Below are 18,621 nucleotides of genomic sequence, written 5' to 3' on the forward strand. Positions count from 1 at the left end.
GTGAATCCTAAAGGATGATATCACGAATTATTCCTATGAGGCAGGCATGACATCTTCAGAAAAAGGAAAAGAAAATTTTTTGACCAGTCGTAACACCGTCCGTCACCTTCAACTATCAAGCACTATGAGAGAAACCTCAAAGAAATTCTCAAGCAATTCTGAAAATATAAAGAACAAGAAGCCTTTTCTCTGAGGAAAAAAAAATGCAAAGAATATTCTACCTCAATATTAAGGTCCCTTTATTCCATTAATTTGCAATAGTGAAATGGGAAGAATTTAAATTGAGCTAAATGGCCCTATGAAACAGCATCACCCCAGTGATTCGGATAAGCCACTACATCTTCCATAAGATATTAAAACCCTGGCTTTTTCAACAAACATTTCACCTGGCAAGTTAACAAGCTCTGCTAGTTGCTCTGTTGATTGCTCCTTTTTGTGGTTACCTGGGACTATTTTGACCTTGGACCTTGATGATTGATTGATTATTTTACTGTGGTTAGTTTTAACCTTCTGTATGGCACTCAGAGTCATTACTGTGTGATAGTTAGCCATGTATGTTATTTAACTCAATAAAATGAGCCTTTTTATAAATATATATATATCTAAAAACTGTTTATTATTTGTCATTGTCCTTGCAGTAATAAAAAGAAGAATCCATGGCTTCATTGATCCTTTATAACATTCAGCTCTGTAATATTACACTGCATCTGTCAGCATTAAGATACTCAGAAATATTTCATCAAATACACTGATAATAAACTTTCCACCTTAGTCAGCAAGTAGGTATAAGCCTGTTTCTATTAAAATAATTGAGCCTCCGAGGGCACAGTTTTTCCAGTTATTCTTTATGGGAATAACTAAACCCGGCCTTGTTATTTTCTGCATCCTCAATTATAGTTGGATTATAAAATACTCGCTGTGCCATGTTTATCAATGAGCAAAATCTATTGTTGTGAACAGAATCAGAGTCAAGGAAATGAACAAACGAGTCCAAAATTTGGTTTGGCCCTTCCAGCACTGATGAACGTATTTACTTACAGTCCTTTAATGCCTTTCTTTCATCTCTTTACAGTTTTACAATTTCAGATATACGGCATTAGGCTTTTCATTCACATTTCTGATCCTCCCATCACTGTAATTTCAGCCTAAGAGATGCATTTTATTTCCAGTGCCATGGCCAAAGTTTGCCATTCCTCATATAACTTTGCATTGTTTTTGGTCATTATTTAAGATTTGAGGGTTTAAGAGGAAAAAAAATCTGGTTCTAAGATGGTATGTCATAAGCAAGTGAAAGATGCACTTGACTTCTTGATATTTGAATGCAACTATAGCAACAGGACTGCAGAGAATGTGAGTTGCATCTTCTTTCACAGCCCAACAACCAAAATGAAGGTCCAATAGCTCTTTACAAGGCTGTTTACTGAGAATTAAACCATAAAATGAGAAAAATAAATACATCAGCAGCAATAACTACCTGTATTATTCCCTGGCTTTCACATACGGTTTAGACCCAACATTTTAATGCAAGGTGCTTTTCTGCTAGATTATATTACACAGAAGTAAAATCATGTGAATGATGTGAATAATTATTTGTGGGAATGGTATGATTTCTATGGAACATTTGTAAGCTGTTTAAGAAAAAAAATCAAATAAAGGACTATAAAAGGATACTTTTCATCATTTCCACCATTTATGTGATCCAACCGATACTAATGCTTGCTAACATTAGATAATGCTTACATGGCTGTTTGGAAGGTTATACAGTATGTGAGAAAAGCCTTGGGAGACTGGATGCAGAGACACGTTCTTAGGCTATGAAGATGGCATTTAATTTTGTTGTCCGAGGTGCAATGGCAATAAAGTAAACTTAAACTTAAAGGGAGATGGGAATGGGGTGAATTGAACTTTCAAACATGCAAGATCATTGTTGGCTTTGCGGATAAAGCTGATAGGAATCACAATCAGATTAACTAATTCTACTTTATTGCATAGCTATATTGGCAGACTCTTGCAAATATTTCCCCCCCCCTTACTTCTTTTACATCCTGGGATACTAGGGAGGGTCTCTTATGAGGGCTTCCCCCACTCATTATTCAGCTGCTGACTATGCTATCTCTTATCTAGGTGCTCTCTTGGCAGTGTTTATGGTCCCAGTCTTCCAATGTCCTCCTTATATAACATCGTACCAACTGACTTTGTGGCTACTGCAGGACTAGATCTCTTGGTCTCCCAGTTCTAACTTGATGTCTTAACCACTACACCAAACTAGCTCCAGAGGATGCTACTGCTCTAATAATGCAGGGAAGAAGGTTTTGTTCTCTCTGGGAAGTTTCTTTTCCTGTTTTGCAAAGCCCTTCTGCATACAATGTTGTGATATACTTTCTTGGTCACATAAAGTAAAGGTAAAGGTTCCTCTCGCACATATGTGCTAGTCGTTCATGATGCTAAGAGGTAGTCCTCATCTCCATTTCAAAGCTGAAAAGCCAACACTGTTCGAAGGCATCTCTGTGGTCATGTGGCCAGCATGACTAAACGCCAAAGACACACGGAACGCTGTTATTTCCCTCCAAAGGTGGTCCCTATTTTTTTATTTGCATTTTTACATGCTTTCGATCTGCTACATTGGCAGAAGCTGGGACAAGTAATGGGAGCTCACTCCGTTACCCGACGCTAGGGATTTGAACCGCCAAAGTGCTGACCTTTCTGATTGACAAGCTCAGCGTCTTAGCCACTGAGCCACTGTCTTGCTTACATAGTAAAATGTTAAGAACTATCTATGAAGGTGGGGTGAAATTACAATCCTGGGTGTTAGGACAATGAAAGATCTATCACATTTTTTTAAGACCGGTCATTTTATTACAGGGATGTCAAATTCGTGTTGTCACGGTGGCATCATAAGACATATCGGGATTTCCCCTTCCCCTTTGCTAAACCAGGCATGGGCATGGATAACGCATGACCCATCCAGCCCACGGTCCGCGAGTTTGACCGCCCTGTTCTATCAGAATCATTGTCCTGGGCAGGAGATATACAACTTTAGCTGAAAATATCAATGGGGAAATTTTGAGTTAAACTATCCCTTCCTGATTCTGTTCTGTGAATAATGAAATTTATTCGGTTGTTAGGTGGAGTCTAATCTCCACACAACCATTTCTCCAAATTAGAGATGCTGAAAAAACATGGGTCTCATTAAAGAACTCATGATTAAGGATCAACAGCCAAAATAGCCCTACCTAAAGCTATTTGGAGCAGGGACACGGTGGCTCAGTGACTGAGCTTGTCGATCAGAAAGGTCGGCAGTTCAGTGGTTCAAATCTCTAGCGCCGTGTAACACGCTCCCGTTACTTTTCCCAGCTTCTGGCAAACTAGCAATTCTAAAGCACATAAAAATGCAAGTAGAAAAATAGGAACCACCTTTGGTGGGAAGGTAACAGCATTCTGTGTGCCTTCAGCATTTAGCCAAATGACCACGGAGACATCTTCGGACAGCACTGGCTCTTCAACTTTGAAACAGAAATGAGCACCATAGGAACGACTAACACATATCTGTGAGGGGAACCTTTACCTTTACCTTACAGCTATTTGGTTAGTCAATGTAACAAAACCTTGTCAGTACCTTTTTGGCAAAAGGACTCATGAAATATGAATATTAGACAAAGAAGAAAATAACTCTGATTTATTCAAAACAGCCACCTGTCTTCTAGAATTGTGAAAACTTCTTCTGTACTTTCCCATAGAAATACTATTATTTCAAACAAAAAATCTGTTGGTTTTTTTTAACTAATTCAAGAACGATCCTGCTTTAACAGCTTACAAATCTGTATTCTCAAATATTAAAAAAGATTAAGAGAGTTTTTTTAGTATTGAACTGAGTTTATATGAAATTTTTATGCACTCCATGTACTGAGTGGATTTTTTTTCCTTAAGTAATTAGACAAAGTGTTCAATTCCCCGGTGAAAGAAATTGCTTGCTAGCAAGTTATTTTTCACTGCTGTCAAAGAGCACACACTTCAATCTTCCATTTTGAATGTGATCCCAAGTATTGATTATTAATCTTTCAGAAAATAAGAAGCACATCATTGACACAAATAGGTTTATAGCTCAGGGGATACCTTTTCAAGCCTCTTGATTGATTGATAGACAGGCAGACAGTCAGAAAAATATTTCAGAATATTAAAAATAATAAAAATAGAATACTAAATGTAGATAAGTAGAGTTTCTGTGCTCTAAGCAGATAAGAGTGTACATACCATATCATATCTGTATGTGGATTCAATATAAAAATGTATACTTCAAACTGATTCTACATGGTTCTGACAATAATTACCATTCAGTAAAGTTTTATTCTTATTAAGCCATGAAAAACCATAGATGTTGATCTCTAATTTGGGTGACTATAACACAGTGATGGCTAACCCTCTTCTCCTTGCTTGATGAAAGCACACGCACAGGTGTGACGGCGTGTGCACGTGTGCCCATACCCATAATACAATGCACGCAGGACACTCCCCCCGTGCATGCTCTCCTTGTGGCCCGTTTTGGGCCTAGCAGGTATCACTGAAGTCTCCTGGGACCAAAAAGAGGATGTGGGGGGACACCACAACACCCCCCCCAACACCCCCCCATGCATGTGCATGTGACCTACCGATACCCGTGCATGCATGTGCACCTCCCAGCAAAGATCCCAAAAATTAGCTGGCCGGTGGAAGGCACATCACATGCGCGGTGGAGCTGAGCTGGCTGACGGCTTGTGTGCCCGCAGAAAGGGCTCTATGTGCCACATGTGGCATGCATGCCATAGGTTCACCATCACGGCTATAACATATACTTAAGAGTAGTCCTTGACTTGTAACAGTTCACTTAGTGACCGTTCGAAGTTCAATAGCACTGAAAAAAGTGATGCAATCATTTTTCACACTTACGATTGTTGTGACATCCCAATGGTCACTTGATCAAAATTTGGATCTTTGTGATAGATGTATTTATAATAATTGCCATCTCCTGGGGGTCATGAGATCACCTTTTGCAACCTTTTGGCAGGCAAAGTCAATGGGGAAGCGAGATTCACTTAACAACCGTGTTACTAGCTTAACTGCAGCGATTCACTTAATAACCATGGAAAGAAAGGTTGTAAAATGGGGTCAAAACTAACTTAACTAAAACTAACTATCCTGCTTAGTAACAGACATTTTGGGCTCAATTATGGGCCCAATTATGGTTGTAAGTTGAAGGTACCTATATTGGTTTGGAGTAAGATTTTTTGAATGAAAAACAACAAACAGTTGAATTGGGAAGCAGTTCAGGCTTTAGCCTTAAACTTTCCATGAGAAAAATCTTGTGGGGGGTTAGAATTATTAAGGGATAGTATGGAAATATAAAAGCATGAATCATCATTTTCTTTTAACGACCCCATAGTCCCTTGCAGGGTGGGGTCTGGGCAACTAAATGGAGCTAGCGGAGTGTTTACTGGCCGGATGCCTTCCTGTCACCAATGAGGAGTTTTGTTCAGCAAACATATTTTCATTGTGCCCAGAGAAATATCTGCCTCTACCTAGGATCGAACTCACAGCCCATATATGTGAGTGAGTGAGAGAGTGAGTGAGTGTATGTGTGTGTGTAAAAGCATTAATGTCACCCTTTAAATCACCTTCTCCAAAATATGTCTCTAAAATATTTGGTTCTACCTATTTAGGATTCCACAAAAAGGTTGCCTTTACTATAAGTAGTCTATGGACTTCCCATTGTCACCTTACTGCAACAGGATTTAAAGCAATCTTATCTACCAAAGGCATTATACATTTTTTTCAAAGTAACTGCAACTCACCAGAGGTTTCATCCACCCTTTCATCCACAATATGGTCCTTCTGATGAACCCATTCGCTGTTGCATTTGAAGTAGATCTGAGTGGCCGGGCTGGCTTTACAGTAAAGGTTCACTGGCTTATTCTTGACGATGTATGCTTCGTCAGGCTCAATGAGAAAATGAGGAAGAGGTTCTGGGGGATCAGAAGGAAAGGTTTCTGGGAGTTCGTGAAAAAAATCATCATCTGTAGGAAAGAATGAAAAGGAAACATTAAAATACGGTTAAATAAAATCTAGTTTTCCTTTAACTTTCATTAAAAAAATAATGAAAACATTGTGTTTTTATTGGTGTTTAATTGTGTTTTATTTTATTCATCTGGCAGGACCTTGTCATGGCGCCAACTCTGGGAACATCATCCCCTTAGGAGCCTTCTACTAGAATCATAGATTCATAAATCTAGAGATGGCTGTGTCAACAAGCTTGGGAAATGTGTAGCAGAACCCACAGTAATTGTGTTTTATTTGTTTGTAGGTTCTTTTGGTTTTTTTGCACGATTCATTAGTAAATCATGTTTGCATTCTTGTTATGTGTTGTCATATAGTGTTTTTAACTGTTGTAAGTCACTCAGAGTCATGAATAAGAGTTACACACCCATATAAATTGAAATGAATAAATAAATCCTTATATACTGTAGCTGGCACATATTCTTTCACTATCTCATATAATTTGAAGATTGTAGATTGCATAATTTGTAGACAGATTTCCATATGATAATCACAGACCATCAACCATAATTTCAAAATCACAACTATATTTTCAAGTAGGTGCATTTAATTTGCCAACAGTATTTTTTAAAAAATTAACAATTCATGATTCCTTCAGCAGAGTTTTAGCTGCTTTGGTTAACCTTGGCAAATTCATCTCAAAGTATTTTATGTATGTATCTGGATCAGCTGCACTTACTTCGCACTAATAATGTAAATATTTCTGTAGTAATGATAAGAGTATTTTTGTGAAATTATATTAAGTTAAAGATTAAGTCACACCAGTTTATGACTACAGCAAGAGCTCACGAATTTATTCTCTCTCTCTCTCTCTCTCTCTCTCTGTCTCTCTCTCTCTCTCTCTCTCTGTCTCTCTCTCTCTCTCTCTCTCTCTCTCTCTCTCTCTCTGAAGGAACTAAATACATGTTTTATTTAAATCTACAGTCAAGGTCTTACTGATTAGCTTTAATGCATGTGAATATTTAAAATCCTAGGAATAGCAGTACTCATGAAAAGTGACAAGAATCAAAATCACACTGTATTAGTAACATATGAAAGCTTAAGATATAGCTTTCTTATGTGGGCTGAATATTAGTGAATTACTGAAAGAACATTCCTCTAATGAAAAATATGTATCAGAAATCAGTCCAACAATACATATTGTAGAACAGCCTCTTCACCCAGAACTTTCTACATGTGTCGGGACTCCTAACCACTAAGTTATCTTGAGTAGATTTTTTTTTTTTAGACATTTTATTAAGATTTATAGGCCGCCCTTCTCCCTGAGGGGACTCAGGGCGGCTTACAATCACAGGGAAAGGGGTGCAATACCAAAAGACAAACAGTGAGTGAGCAAAATAAAATAATAAAACACAACTTGCATTCAACAGTCAACACTCGGGCGGGTAAATTAAGAACCTATCCCCAGGCCTGCTGGGAGAGCCAGATCTTAAGGGCCGTGCGGAAGGTCTGGATGGTGGTGAGGGTACGAATCTCAACGGGGAGATCGTTCCACAGGGTCGGAGCTGCAACAGAAAAGGCTCTCCTCCGCGTAGTCGCCAGTCGACATTGACTGGCAGATGGGATCCGGAGGAGGCCCAGTCTGTGCGATCTAATCGGTCGAAGGGAGGTAATCGGCAGAAGGCGGTCTCTCAAGTACCCAGATCCACTACCATGGAGTGCTTTAAAGGTGGTCATCAATACCCTGAAGCGCACCCGGAGATCGACAGGTAGCCAGTGCAGCTCGCGGAGGATGGGTGTAATGTGGGCGAACCGCGGTGCGCCCACTATCACTCGCGCGGCTGCATTCTGGACTAACTGCAGTCGCCGGATGCACTTCAAGGGCAACCCCATGTAGAGCCCATTGCAGTATTCCAGCCTAGAGATCACAAGGGCTCGAGTGACTGTTGCGAGAGCCTCCCGGTTCAGGTAGGGCCGTAACTGACGGACCAGGCGAACCTGGGCAAATGCCCCCCTGGTCACAGCCGACAACTGATGGTCAAAAGTCAGCTGTGGATCCAGGAGGACTCCTAGGTTACGGACCCTATCTGAGGGGTATAAAATTTGACCTCCCAGCCTGAGTGTTGGAATATCAGCCAAATTGTTGGGAGGGAAACACAACAGCCACTCGGTCTTGTCCGGGTTGAGTACCAGTTTGTTAGCGCTCATCCAGTTCTTAACGGCCTCAAGACCCTGGTTCATCACCTCCACCACTTCATTGAGTTGGCACGGGGCGGACAGATACAGTTGCGTATCATCCGCGTATTGATGGTATTTTATCCCGTGCCTCCGAATGATCTCGCCCAGCGGTTTCATGTATATGTTAAATAGTAGGGGGGATAAGACCGAATCCTGCGGCACCTCGTATGTTAGGGGCCTCAGGGACGATCTCTGCCCCCCGACCAACACCGACTGCGACCTGTCCAAGAGGTAGGAGGAGAACCACTGCAAAACAGTGCCTCCCACCCCCACCTCCTGCAGTCGTCGCAGAAGGATACCATGGTCGATGGTATCGAAAGCCGCTGAGAGGTCAAGGAGAACCAGGATGGACGCATGGCCTCCATCTCTGGCCCTCCAGAGATCATCGGTCAATGTGACCAAAGCGGTTTCAGTGCTGTAACCAGGTCTGAAGCCGGACTGGAAGGGGTCAAGATAACTAGCTTCCTCCAAGGCCCGTTGAAGCTGGAAGATTACTGCAACATACTTTACATGGTTCTATTGTAGAAGAGTATCTGGAAGCTACAAATAGCATAGAAGGCAGCAGCACAGAAAGTTCTAGAGCCCTCTTGGGTGGCAGATGTAACTCTGCTGTCACATAAGCTACACTGGTTGCCAATTTGCTTCCTGATCCAGCTCAAGATGTTGACAATTATCTCAAAAGCCCTTTAGGATATGGGTTCAGAATTTCTGTGGATCCATTTCACCCCAATGGGACTAATCCCATGATGGCGAACCTATGGCATCCGTGCCACAGGTGGCATGCGGAGCCATATTTGCTGACATGGCAGCCCTCAGTTCCAGCCAGTTGATTTTTGGGCTTCTGGAGGGCATGGGGAGGCCGTTTTCACCCTCACCAGGCTTCAGGAAAGCCTCCAGAACCTGGGGAGGGCGAAAAAAAGGCCCAACCGGACGAAAAGGCCCAACCGCATTGGGGGGGGATGTCACATGTGCATGTGCAGGTGAGTGGGGCACACGGACACAATTTTGGCACACTTTTAGAAAAAGATTAGCCATCACTGGACTAGTCCACCCCCACCCATTCCAACAGAACAGGCCTACTTCGGATCCCAACCACCAAAGATTTTCATTGGCAGAGTCTAGGAGAAGAGCCTTTTCTGCTGTGGCCTCTGCCCTTTGGATTGTTCTTCTACTGGGAAACTGCCCCCAGACTCCTGGCCTTCCAGTTCTGCCAGCTGGCTTCAGAGTTCAATAGGGGCACACTTTGCTGGGCTGGCTGAAAGGGTATCATCCACGCTCTTGTTTTTAGCTTTCTATTTAATTCTACTAATTTGAACTGCTTTGTATTATTACCTTTTAAACTTTTTATTATAATGTAAGCCACCCAGAATTGCTATATAGTGAGATTGGGGGTGGTGGTGTAAACATAAATAATTCCCAGATTCTGGCTTCTTTAGATTTTCTATGACTTCTCTTTTATAAAAAAGAGCTCTGTAAAACTCAATTAGGACTTCCTTACAGAAGTCAACAGTGGTGTCTGCGGGATCTTGCTTCAGAATGATTAAAGCAGTGTTAAGGCATCATTTTGCAATGTGCATGGTGATAAGGGGCAGATCTTCCATTATAATGCTGCAGGTCTGGCTGCATCTGTTGGTTCACCCGTGCTGTTCTGTTAACATCACTGAAAGCCAAACTCAATCATTAAGGACATGCTGCTAACAGTATGAGTCATTTAATCAGGCAACTTCATGAAAACCAGAATGCAACACATACTACTGAGTGCTATTGTCTAAATTTTAATAAAAGATTTGTGTGTATCTGTGTCTTTCAATGTGTATTTTAGTTTCATTACCATCAGAATGCATACACTTGAAAAAAGTGTCTTGTGACTGTTTTCTACACTTACAACCCTTGCAGCATCCCCATGGTCACATGATCAAAATTCAGAGGCTTGGCAACTGGCATGTATTTATGACAGTTGTAGTGTCCCAGGGTCATGGTTATCATCTTTTGCAACTTTATGACAAGCAAAGTCAATAGGAAAGACAGATTCATTTAACAACCATCTTACTAACTTAACAATTGCAGTGATTCATTGAACAACTGTGACAAGAAAGGTAATAAAATGGGGCAAAACTCACTTAACAACTGTTTTGTTTAGCAATGGAACTTTGGGCTCAATTATGGTCGTATGTCGGGACTACCTGTAAGTAACTAACATGTCAGCATTGGATGAAATCACAAGTGATCCACTTTTGTAGATATACAAAAAATGAGCATCTTCTTTCATTCAAATTAAACATTATCCACTATGACTGTATCCATAACAGGAGGAGAATCATTGACCAAAAAAAAAAAAAAACCTGAAGGGATTTGGTAGCACCTTTCTAATTAACAAATTTTATTCAAAGGTGTAAGCTTTTTTCAGCTGCCACTAGTGATGTCTTTCCAATCTAGGCATTTGATGAAATGAATCTTTATACCAGGGGTGTCAAGCTTGATTTAATTGAGGGCCGCATCAGGGTGGTGTTTGATCCTGGGGGGAAGGGAGAGGTGACCAGGGTGGGCATGGCCAGCTTGATATCACTTGTGTTGCTGCCTGTGGTGGCCCAAGTGGTCTGCCAGTGAAAATGGGCTCCTGAGCTCCATTTTTGGCTGCAACGGCCTCCTGCAACCTTCTGCCAGGAAAAATGGAACTTGAGAGGGCCACATGCAGCCCTCGCAAGTTCCATTTTCCTCTGGCAGAGGCACTGCAGCCTCTGATCCTTTTCTGTGGACCAGATCTAAGCATCCAAGCTCCCAGGCCTTGAGTTTGACACTCCTGATTTATGCATTTAAATATAATGTGTTTATGAGAAAACCTGCTATTGAAATCTTACTGATTTATACAGAAGTGGTATTCAGCCAGTTCTGATCAGTTCTGAAGAACTGGTAGCGGAAATTGTGAGTAGTTCAGAGAACCCACAAATGCCACCTTTGGCTGGCCCTGCCCCCATCTATTCACTGCCTCACGAGTCCCAGCTGAAGACCCAGCTGGATTGTCTTCTGTTGCCCTGCACAAGGAAACGGAGCTGGAAAGCAGGTTAGTGGGGTGGAGAGGGAATGGGGATTTTGCAGTAACTTTCTCCAGGAGTGAGAGGGAATTGAGATTTTGCAGTATCCTTCCCCTGCTACACCCACCAAGCCAAGTCCACCATGCCACGCCCACAGAACCGGTAGTAAAAAAAATTGAATCCCACCACTGGCTTTATACCTACATCCTAGTTCCAATTCTATATTCACAAGTCATTTGCTTGAAACACTACATGTGTATATGTTGTGCAGATTTTTAGCCTTGGAAAAACAACTGATCTCATGGAACCAAGGAAAGTTAAAAGCAACTAACTCTTTTATTTCTGATGTAAGGACAGACTTTGACTTCACTGCATGTCTTTCCTCAGAAAGGGAGATTTCAAGAAACTTCCAGAAACTAAATAATTGGAAATGAGCAAGGGTTTAAGGTAGTCCATTTATTCCCTGTGTCAAGACTCCCCTCAAAAATCCCCTTCTTCTTTTCTGAAACAAAAATCCAGCAATTCATTGGAAGAGTTCATAGCTTCTCATTGATTTTAAAATATCTTGTCAATATGCAAAAGCTTTTGAAATACCCAGACAAACCATTCTTATTGGTAAAAGGATGAGGGAACAGTCACTATTGACATATCTCTCAGTAAGAAGCTGATAGTCCTAAAGGCCTTATTCAATCTCTTCTTTTCTGCTTCTGAAGCAGTTATTGTTATACGCAGTGACGGACGCCAGCAATGATCAATAAAGCACCACGGAATATCAAACTAAAAATAATGCAGAAGGTTAGCTCTTCTCTCCGTGTCAGTTTTCATGAAGATTAAATGTCACGACAACTCCCTTTCTTTGCTCTCGATATACATATATTTTCCGGTGTCCAGAATTACAAAGGATATGAAAAGACTTTTCCTCACGGCCCAGCTTTTGTAGAAAGACAGATAAAGAACAAACAATGATGGATGAAAGGGACTGGATAGATTGCTATCAGGGTATGTATCTTCATAGCTTCAGTTACACTATGTCTTTATTAGAAAAGTGTAAATTGAGAAGGTTGAGGTTTCATGGGCCTTCAAGAGTTTCTTGAACTATATTGGAAAAATACAGATTGTTCCTTTCTAATTATAGATAGAATATTTAACAGTTGGTGCAGCATAAACTACTGCTTTAAGATGAACCTGGCTATTTTGCAATGCCATGGAGCCAAGCACCGCTAAAAGAAAACAATCAGAACAAAGTAAGGAATATTGCACTCTTTGTGTTTACATAATTTTGGTAGATTTTAAAAAAAATTGAGTAAAATCTAGTGATTAAGACACCAGGCTAGAGATGGTGAGTTTTTGTGCCACCTTAGCCATAAAAGTTAACTGGGTGACTTTGGACCAGTCACTTTCTCTCAGCCCAACTCAATTCACACCCCCACTCAATTTCCCCACATGTTGTGGTGGGGAAAATAGGAGGAAGGGAGGAATATAGGTATGTCCATCACCTTGAGTTATTTGTAAAAATAATACAAGCGGCATTCAAATTAATGAATAAAATTAAATATCAAGGTAAACTTAATATTTTTTTCCAGAGTCAAATCATCTTGATTTAAATAAATCAATCTTTTAGTTACTCTCTGCAAAGATAGGTCTTACCAACAGAAGAGGCTTTAAAATCAGTACAATAATATGATATGACCAACAAGTCTTATTCATTGTATTGGATCTCTTCTAATTATGATTAACTCTGGATTTATTCCATTTTAAGGCCTGATGTTGGACAGTCTCTTCACAGGCACAGGACAAATTTCTACCAGAAATTAGTAATCTCTCTTCAGCACATCCAAACCACATCTTTTCTTCTGATAACTGAACATCAAATCAGTAAAAGAGACAGGTGTACACATAGGTTCTATAATTAAGCAAAAGTGGAATCCTGGATCTTAGCAACAGGAAAAAAAATTGTGGTTATTTTAATGAATGGCTTCCAGTATACATATTATGGTCAACATCCTATTAAAGCAAAACATAAAATTCCCTTTTAAAGATTTTCTGATTCAAGTTGACTGATCAGGATCTTTGTGATGGTGTTCAAATGATCCTTTAAAACACTTTCATTTTTTAAAATCAGTTGCTATATTGTGATCTGTTAGATTTGCCTGCTCACTGATATAACATAGTTAGGAAATATATTATGCATAACCAAAGCAGACAGTAGTGAATTAATGCAAATAGTTCCATTTTTTTTTAAAAAATGTTAGGTCAACAATTTAGTTTGCATCTAATCATGTTCCCCAGAAGCAAAAAGAAAAATACTTGATTGTCCAGTGTGCAGACTGCCATTTAATAGCAGATTGCACAATAATAGAGTTGGGAGGGACTTTGGAGGTCTTCTAGTCCACTCCCCTGCTCAAGCAGGAGGCCTTATACCAGGGGTGTAAAGCTTGCAGCATCACGATGGCATCACATGACGTATCAGGACTTTCCCCCCCTTCGTTAAACTGGAAATGGCCGTGGCTAGCGCATGGGGCATCTGGCCCATGGGCCAGGAGTTAGACAGCCCTGCCTTATACAATTTCAGATAAGTCAGTTGTCCAATTTCTTCTTCAAAGTCTCAATGATGAAGCATTTATAATTTCTAAAGGCAAGTAATTCCACTTGGTTAATTGTTCTCACTGTTAGGAAATTTCTCCTTGGTTCTAAGTTGCTTATCTCCTTGATTAGTTTCCATCCATTGTTTCTTGTCTTGCTTTGGAAAACAGGCTGAAGATCCCCCTCTTTCTTTGTGTAATAATTTATTGTTTTCCTTGTCTTGTCCTTCCAGTCTGCCATGGACGTGTTTGTTATTCCCTCGTCTCAAGTGACTTTTTTTCTTTTATTTTCCCAATCTGGCATGCAGGGAGCCCTACCACCATTCACTTAATGACCATTCAAAGTTACAACAGCACTGGAAAATATGATTTATGACCAATTCATGCACTTATGACTGTCACAGCAGCCCCACAGTGCCCAGTGGAGCTGGCAGTAGAGTCAGACAGTGAGGAGGTTGGGGGGGGGGAGAGAACATGAGCCAGTCCTAGAGGCTGGAGAAGGCTCGGACGAGGGCTCTGCATTGGAGGCAGAGATGGGGCCAAGGCTGTCTGGCAGTTCTCAACTGCCTTCGGAGTAGACAGCAGTGAGGTGTAGCTCAGTAATCACCTGGCAGGGCTGATTTAACTTAATATGGGGGGGGGGGGGGAAGAATGTCTGAATTGGAAAATTAAGTTACAGGAACATGGTCTAGCCCACATTTCTTGAAAATGTCTTTATTACACTAGTTCATTTCCTCCAAACAAGAAAAAGGAAAATAATCAGAAGTCAGCATGAGGGTATCTTAAAGAGATGTTTGAAAGCTGTATTGTTAAGGACAGAAATTGCATCCTTTTTTCCCTTCAGATAAGAAACAAAAAAACATCCTTCCTAACCCTGTACTCCCAGATTTTCGGTAATTTGTAGACTTTATAATTTTTCATTATTCTCCAAGATAATAGTGATGTGGAAAAAGAATATATATAACAATGAAAAGATGATTGGATTTTGTCACATCTTATGGGGAGAAAAGAATGTCAACAGAAAACTCCTGTCTCATCTCCTTCAGCATTCAAGGCCTCTATCCTATACATCTGCTACACGCCACTAAGAAGTAATAGCCTCAGCCTTATCAAACTGATAGAATCAATGCTGGAAATTCAGTTTGCTTCTCTGACTTCCCAGATGTGATTAGATGTCCTGCAGCAAGAACACAAAACATTATTTCTTTCTCTCCTGGTGCTCAACCCGGAAAAGACCGAGTGGCTGTTGTGTTTTCCTCCCAAAAATTTGGTTAATGTTCCATCAATCAGGCTGGGGGGACAAAATTTATACCCCTCAGACAGGGTCCGCAACTTGGGAGTCCTCCTGGACCCACAGCTGAGTTTTGACCATCATTTGTCAGCTGTGACCAGGGGGGCATTTGCTCAGGTTCGCCTGATGCGCCAGTTGCGGCCCTACCTGAACCGGGAGGCTCTCACAACAGTCACTCGAGCCCTTGTGACCTCTAGGCTGGAATACTGCAACGTGCTCTACATGGGGCTGCCCTTGAAGAGCACCCGGAGACTTCAGCTAGTCCAGAATGCGGCCGCGCGAGTGATTGTGGGCGCACCACGGTTCGCCCACATAACACCGATCCTCCGTGAGCTGCGCTGGCTACCTGTTGATCTCCGGGTGCACTTCAAGGTCCTACTTACCACTCACAAAGCGCTCCATGGTAGTGGATCTGGCTATTTGAGAGACCGCCTTCTGCCAATTACCTCCCTGCGTCCCATCAGATCGCACAGGGTAGGCCTCCTCCGAATCCCATCCGCCAGTCAGTGCCGACTGGCGACTACTCGGAGGAGAGCCTTCTCAGTTGCAGCTCCGACGCTATGGAACAATCTCCCCGTGGAGATTCGCACCCTCACCACCGCCCAGGCCTTCCGCACAGCCCTCAAGAACTGGCTAGCCCGTCAGGCCTGGGGATGAAAAATCTTAGTTTGTCCCCTCCCGAATGATGAATGAATGTTGTGCTCTATTTTTAATATTATGTATTGTCTTATGTCTTTTGTCTTTGTACCCCCTTTCCCGTGTTTTGTAAGCCGCCCTGAGTCCCCTCAGGGAAAAGGGCGGCCTATAAATTATAATAAACATTCCAAACATTCCATTCCTAGGTAGCAAGCTATGTTTTAACAAGTCCTTTTCCTACATATACCTCTGATAAACAGGGGATGAAGGAAAATTAAGACATAGATATTGGCAAGGACAATTAAAATATCCATTTGTATCTCATGGTTAATATATGATAACCTCATTCTAGGTACTATGAAGTACAAAGCATTAATTGAACCTCTCTGAAGCAGAATCTAGGCAGAAAACTAGTTTCATTATAACTGTTTGATAATAAAAGTGATTTTGTTTGTCTTCTTATGCTACAATTCCAGAAAATTATTCTTAGTATTTCTCTCATCTCTTTTGTCTCTTTCAAATAAGAAGCAATTATTGCCATATTTATATGTATAAAAAAAATCTTTTCAAACAGATTTTTTTTACTTCAGAATGACTCAAAAACATTTTAAAGTGAATAAGTGCCAAGATAATTCTGTTCGCATTTGAATTCCAATCATTTAGTGAAACCTTCACAGTGCATTACAACAAAGGCAGCTGGAATTAACTGCATGTTTGGGAGCTGAGCTCAGTTTTTAAATGTTTTGATTAAATGGTCTTCTAGAAGAATATACCCCATTTTGCATGAAATTAACAACAGGTGTTATTTTGAGCATATAACTCTATTAGGCAAAGATAATGCATTATTGTTGCTATGACATCATTTCAATATATATATATATCTTACGCTCTATCAAGATAGACAAAGGTAATGTGGAAATTCAACACAGCAAGTGATACCATGGAAAATAACATATTCTGTATCTTTTTTATCTTTTAGTCCCTTTTTTCTACAAAACAATCCTCTAATCAGACCCCACAATTAACCCATATTGATGGCTGAGCAGAAATCTGAACCCTGAGCTTTCTGCTCCTATTTCATTTATGTTTATCTATTCTATCCTATCCAACAGTTTAAATAATATATCACTAGACAAAGGGGGTGGGGGGAAAGCCCAGGTCATTCACACTCACAAGGATATTTAGGATCCATATCTAAGCTCGAAGTTTATTTATGTATTTCCTTCCTTCACATGCTTGTGTAGCATTGTGATTTGGATGCATAAGTCTTTTACCTATACCAGAAACTATGGTAAGTAGATATATTAGTACACACACAAAAAGGAGCAAGGTTAGTTTTTGAAGGCCCAGGATTCCATGGGACATTTTTGGAGGAGTTAAGAACTGCCTGGTTCTTTACATGTGTGAACCAGTTCTGAGTTTGGAGAATTCCTTCCTTTAAAAAAAATGTAGCATATCTAGACTGTAGTATATCACACTCTATGTTTTATTTTCTTGTCTCTTGTTAGGGCTACTGGAACTTTGGTTTTCAGCAATCATTTTAAATCTGAATTCAAACTTACAAAGAAGGGTGAATGAGTAGGTGGGAGATTTGTGGGTAGAAGTTTGCCTTTTTTGTGAGAATACGTACTGTGTTTCTCTGAAAATAAGACCCTGTCTTATATATATTTTTGCCACCAAAACGAGCACCAGGTATTACTTTCAGGGTGTTGATGGTGGTGGTGGTGGCATCTCCTGCAGCCTCTTTTTCACTATCCAAAGCCTCCAGGAACTTCTTCATCCAGCAAGCCCAACAAAGTTTTCCTGAAGGCCTCTGCAGCTGATAACAGCGTTCCGGGTCGATCCAGAAGTCTGTTATTGGCTGCAGAGGCCTTCAGGAAAGCCTTGCTGGCTGCAGAAGAAATGGGCCGAGGTGTGTGAGGCCTGGCTGAAATTGTCTGAAGGTAAGTGGTAGGGTAGCTCCACTCCACCATCCCCACCCTAGCTTAATTTTTACTATGCACCCTGGAGTGGGCGGAATCTTAACTAGGGCCTATTTTGTGGATAGGGCTTATTATTGGGAACATGTGCAAAAATCAAGCTAGGTCTTATTTTTGAGTCATATTTTCGGGAAAATACAGTATATTGTGCATTAGCACACTTACTATGTTCCAGGGTTAATGGTTTAAAATCCAATGAGTGAATAAATTAAGACTTAACACAAAGCTTTTTTAAAAAAAATAGTTGTAGTAGCATGTTGGCAATGGATTCTTTATGATTAACCAAAATGACAACAAAATGCATTTTTTCAGGTTTTCTGGAACTCTTTAACAGGAAACATGTCCTTCTGCCTCCTTTACCCACACCAAGAGGAAGAGGAGGAAGCCATCCAAAATTCAGGGAATTTGCACTTACTGTAGCAGTCATTTCGGTAAAATCAGAACCAAGAACAGCGACTATGTTAATCTATCTGTTTCTATCTAAAGGAAAGGAAAGGAAAAATCAAGATGCAAAGATGGCATAGAAGGGGGGTGGGAAGAAATGGTTTAATTTTCCTTTCACATTAAACAAAATGCAGAAGAGTTCAGAGTTTCAGAGCAATCCGCCATCAGTTTTCTGAATTGCTGAATTTTGATGGCAAACTACATATTTCCAGAGATTTCAGACACAAAGAGTCAGGGTCAGAAATACCATATTTTTCGGACTATAAGACGCATCGGAGTATAAGATGCACCAAAATTTTGAAGAGGTAAATTAAAAAAAAGTTTTTGCCCTCTGCAGACCTCCCAAAACCTCTGCATGTCACTTTTTTGTGAAACACAGGGCATGCCGAGAA

General features: G+C 40.7%; 1 protein-coding gene across 1 annotated transcript in view; it reads right to left on the bottom strand.

Annotated features, from left to right (window-relative positions):
• The window catches only part of UNC5C (unc-5 netrin receptor C), a 158,482-nt gene extending 140,896 nt beyond the window's left edge, over positions 1 to 17,586 (bottom strand). Inside the window, exons 1-2 of the mRNA XM_032224337.1 lie at positions 17,481 to 17,586; positions 5,826 to 6,047 (exon numbers count right to left, since the gene is read on the bottom strand). Coding sequence (XP_032080228.1) covers positions 5,826 to 6,047; positions 17,481 to 17,586 — 328 coding nt within the window. The remainder of the gene's footprint in view (positions 1 to 5,825; positions 6,048 to 17,480) is intronic.
• Positions 17,587 to 18,621: the final 1,035 nt, after the last annotated feature.

The sequence above is a fragment of the Thamnophis elegans genome, chromosome 9 (assembly GCF_009769535.1).
Source record: "Thamnophis elegans isolate rThaEle1 chromosome 9, rThaEle1.pri, whole genome shotgun sequence".
Lineage (NCBI taxonomy): Eukaryota > Metazoa > Chordata > Lepidosauria > Squamata > Colubridae > Thamnophis > Thamnophis elegans.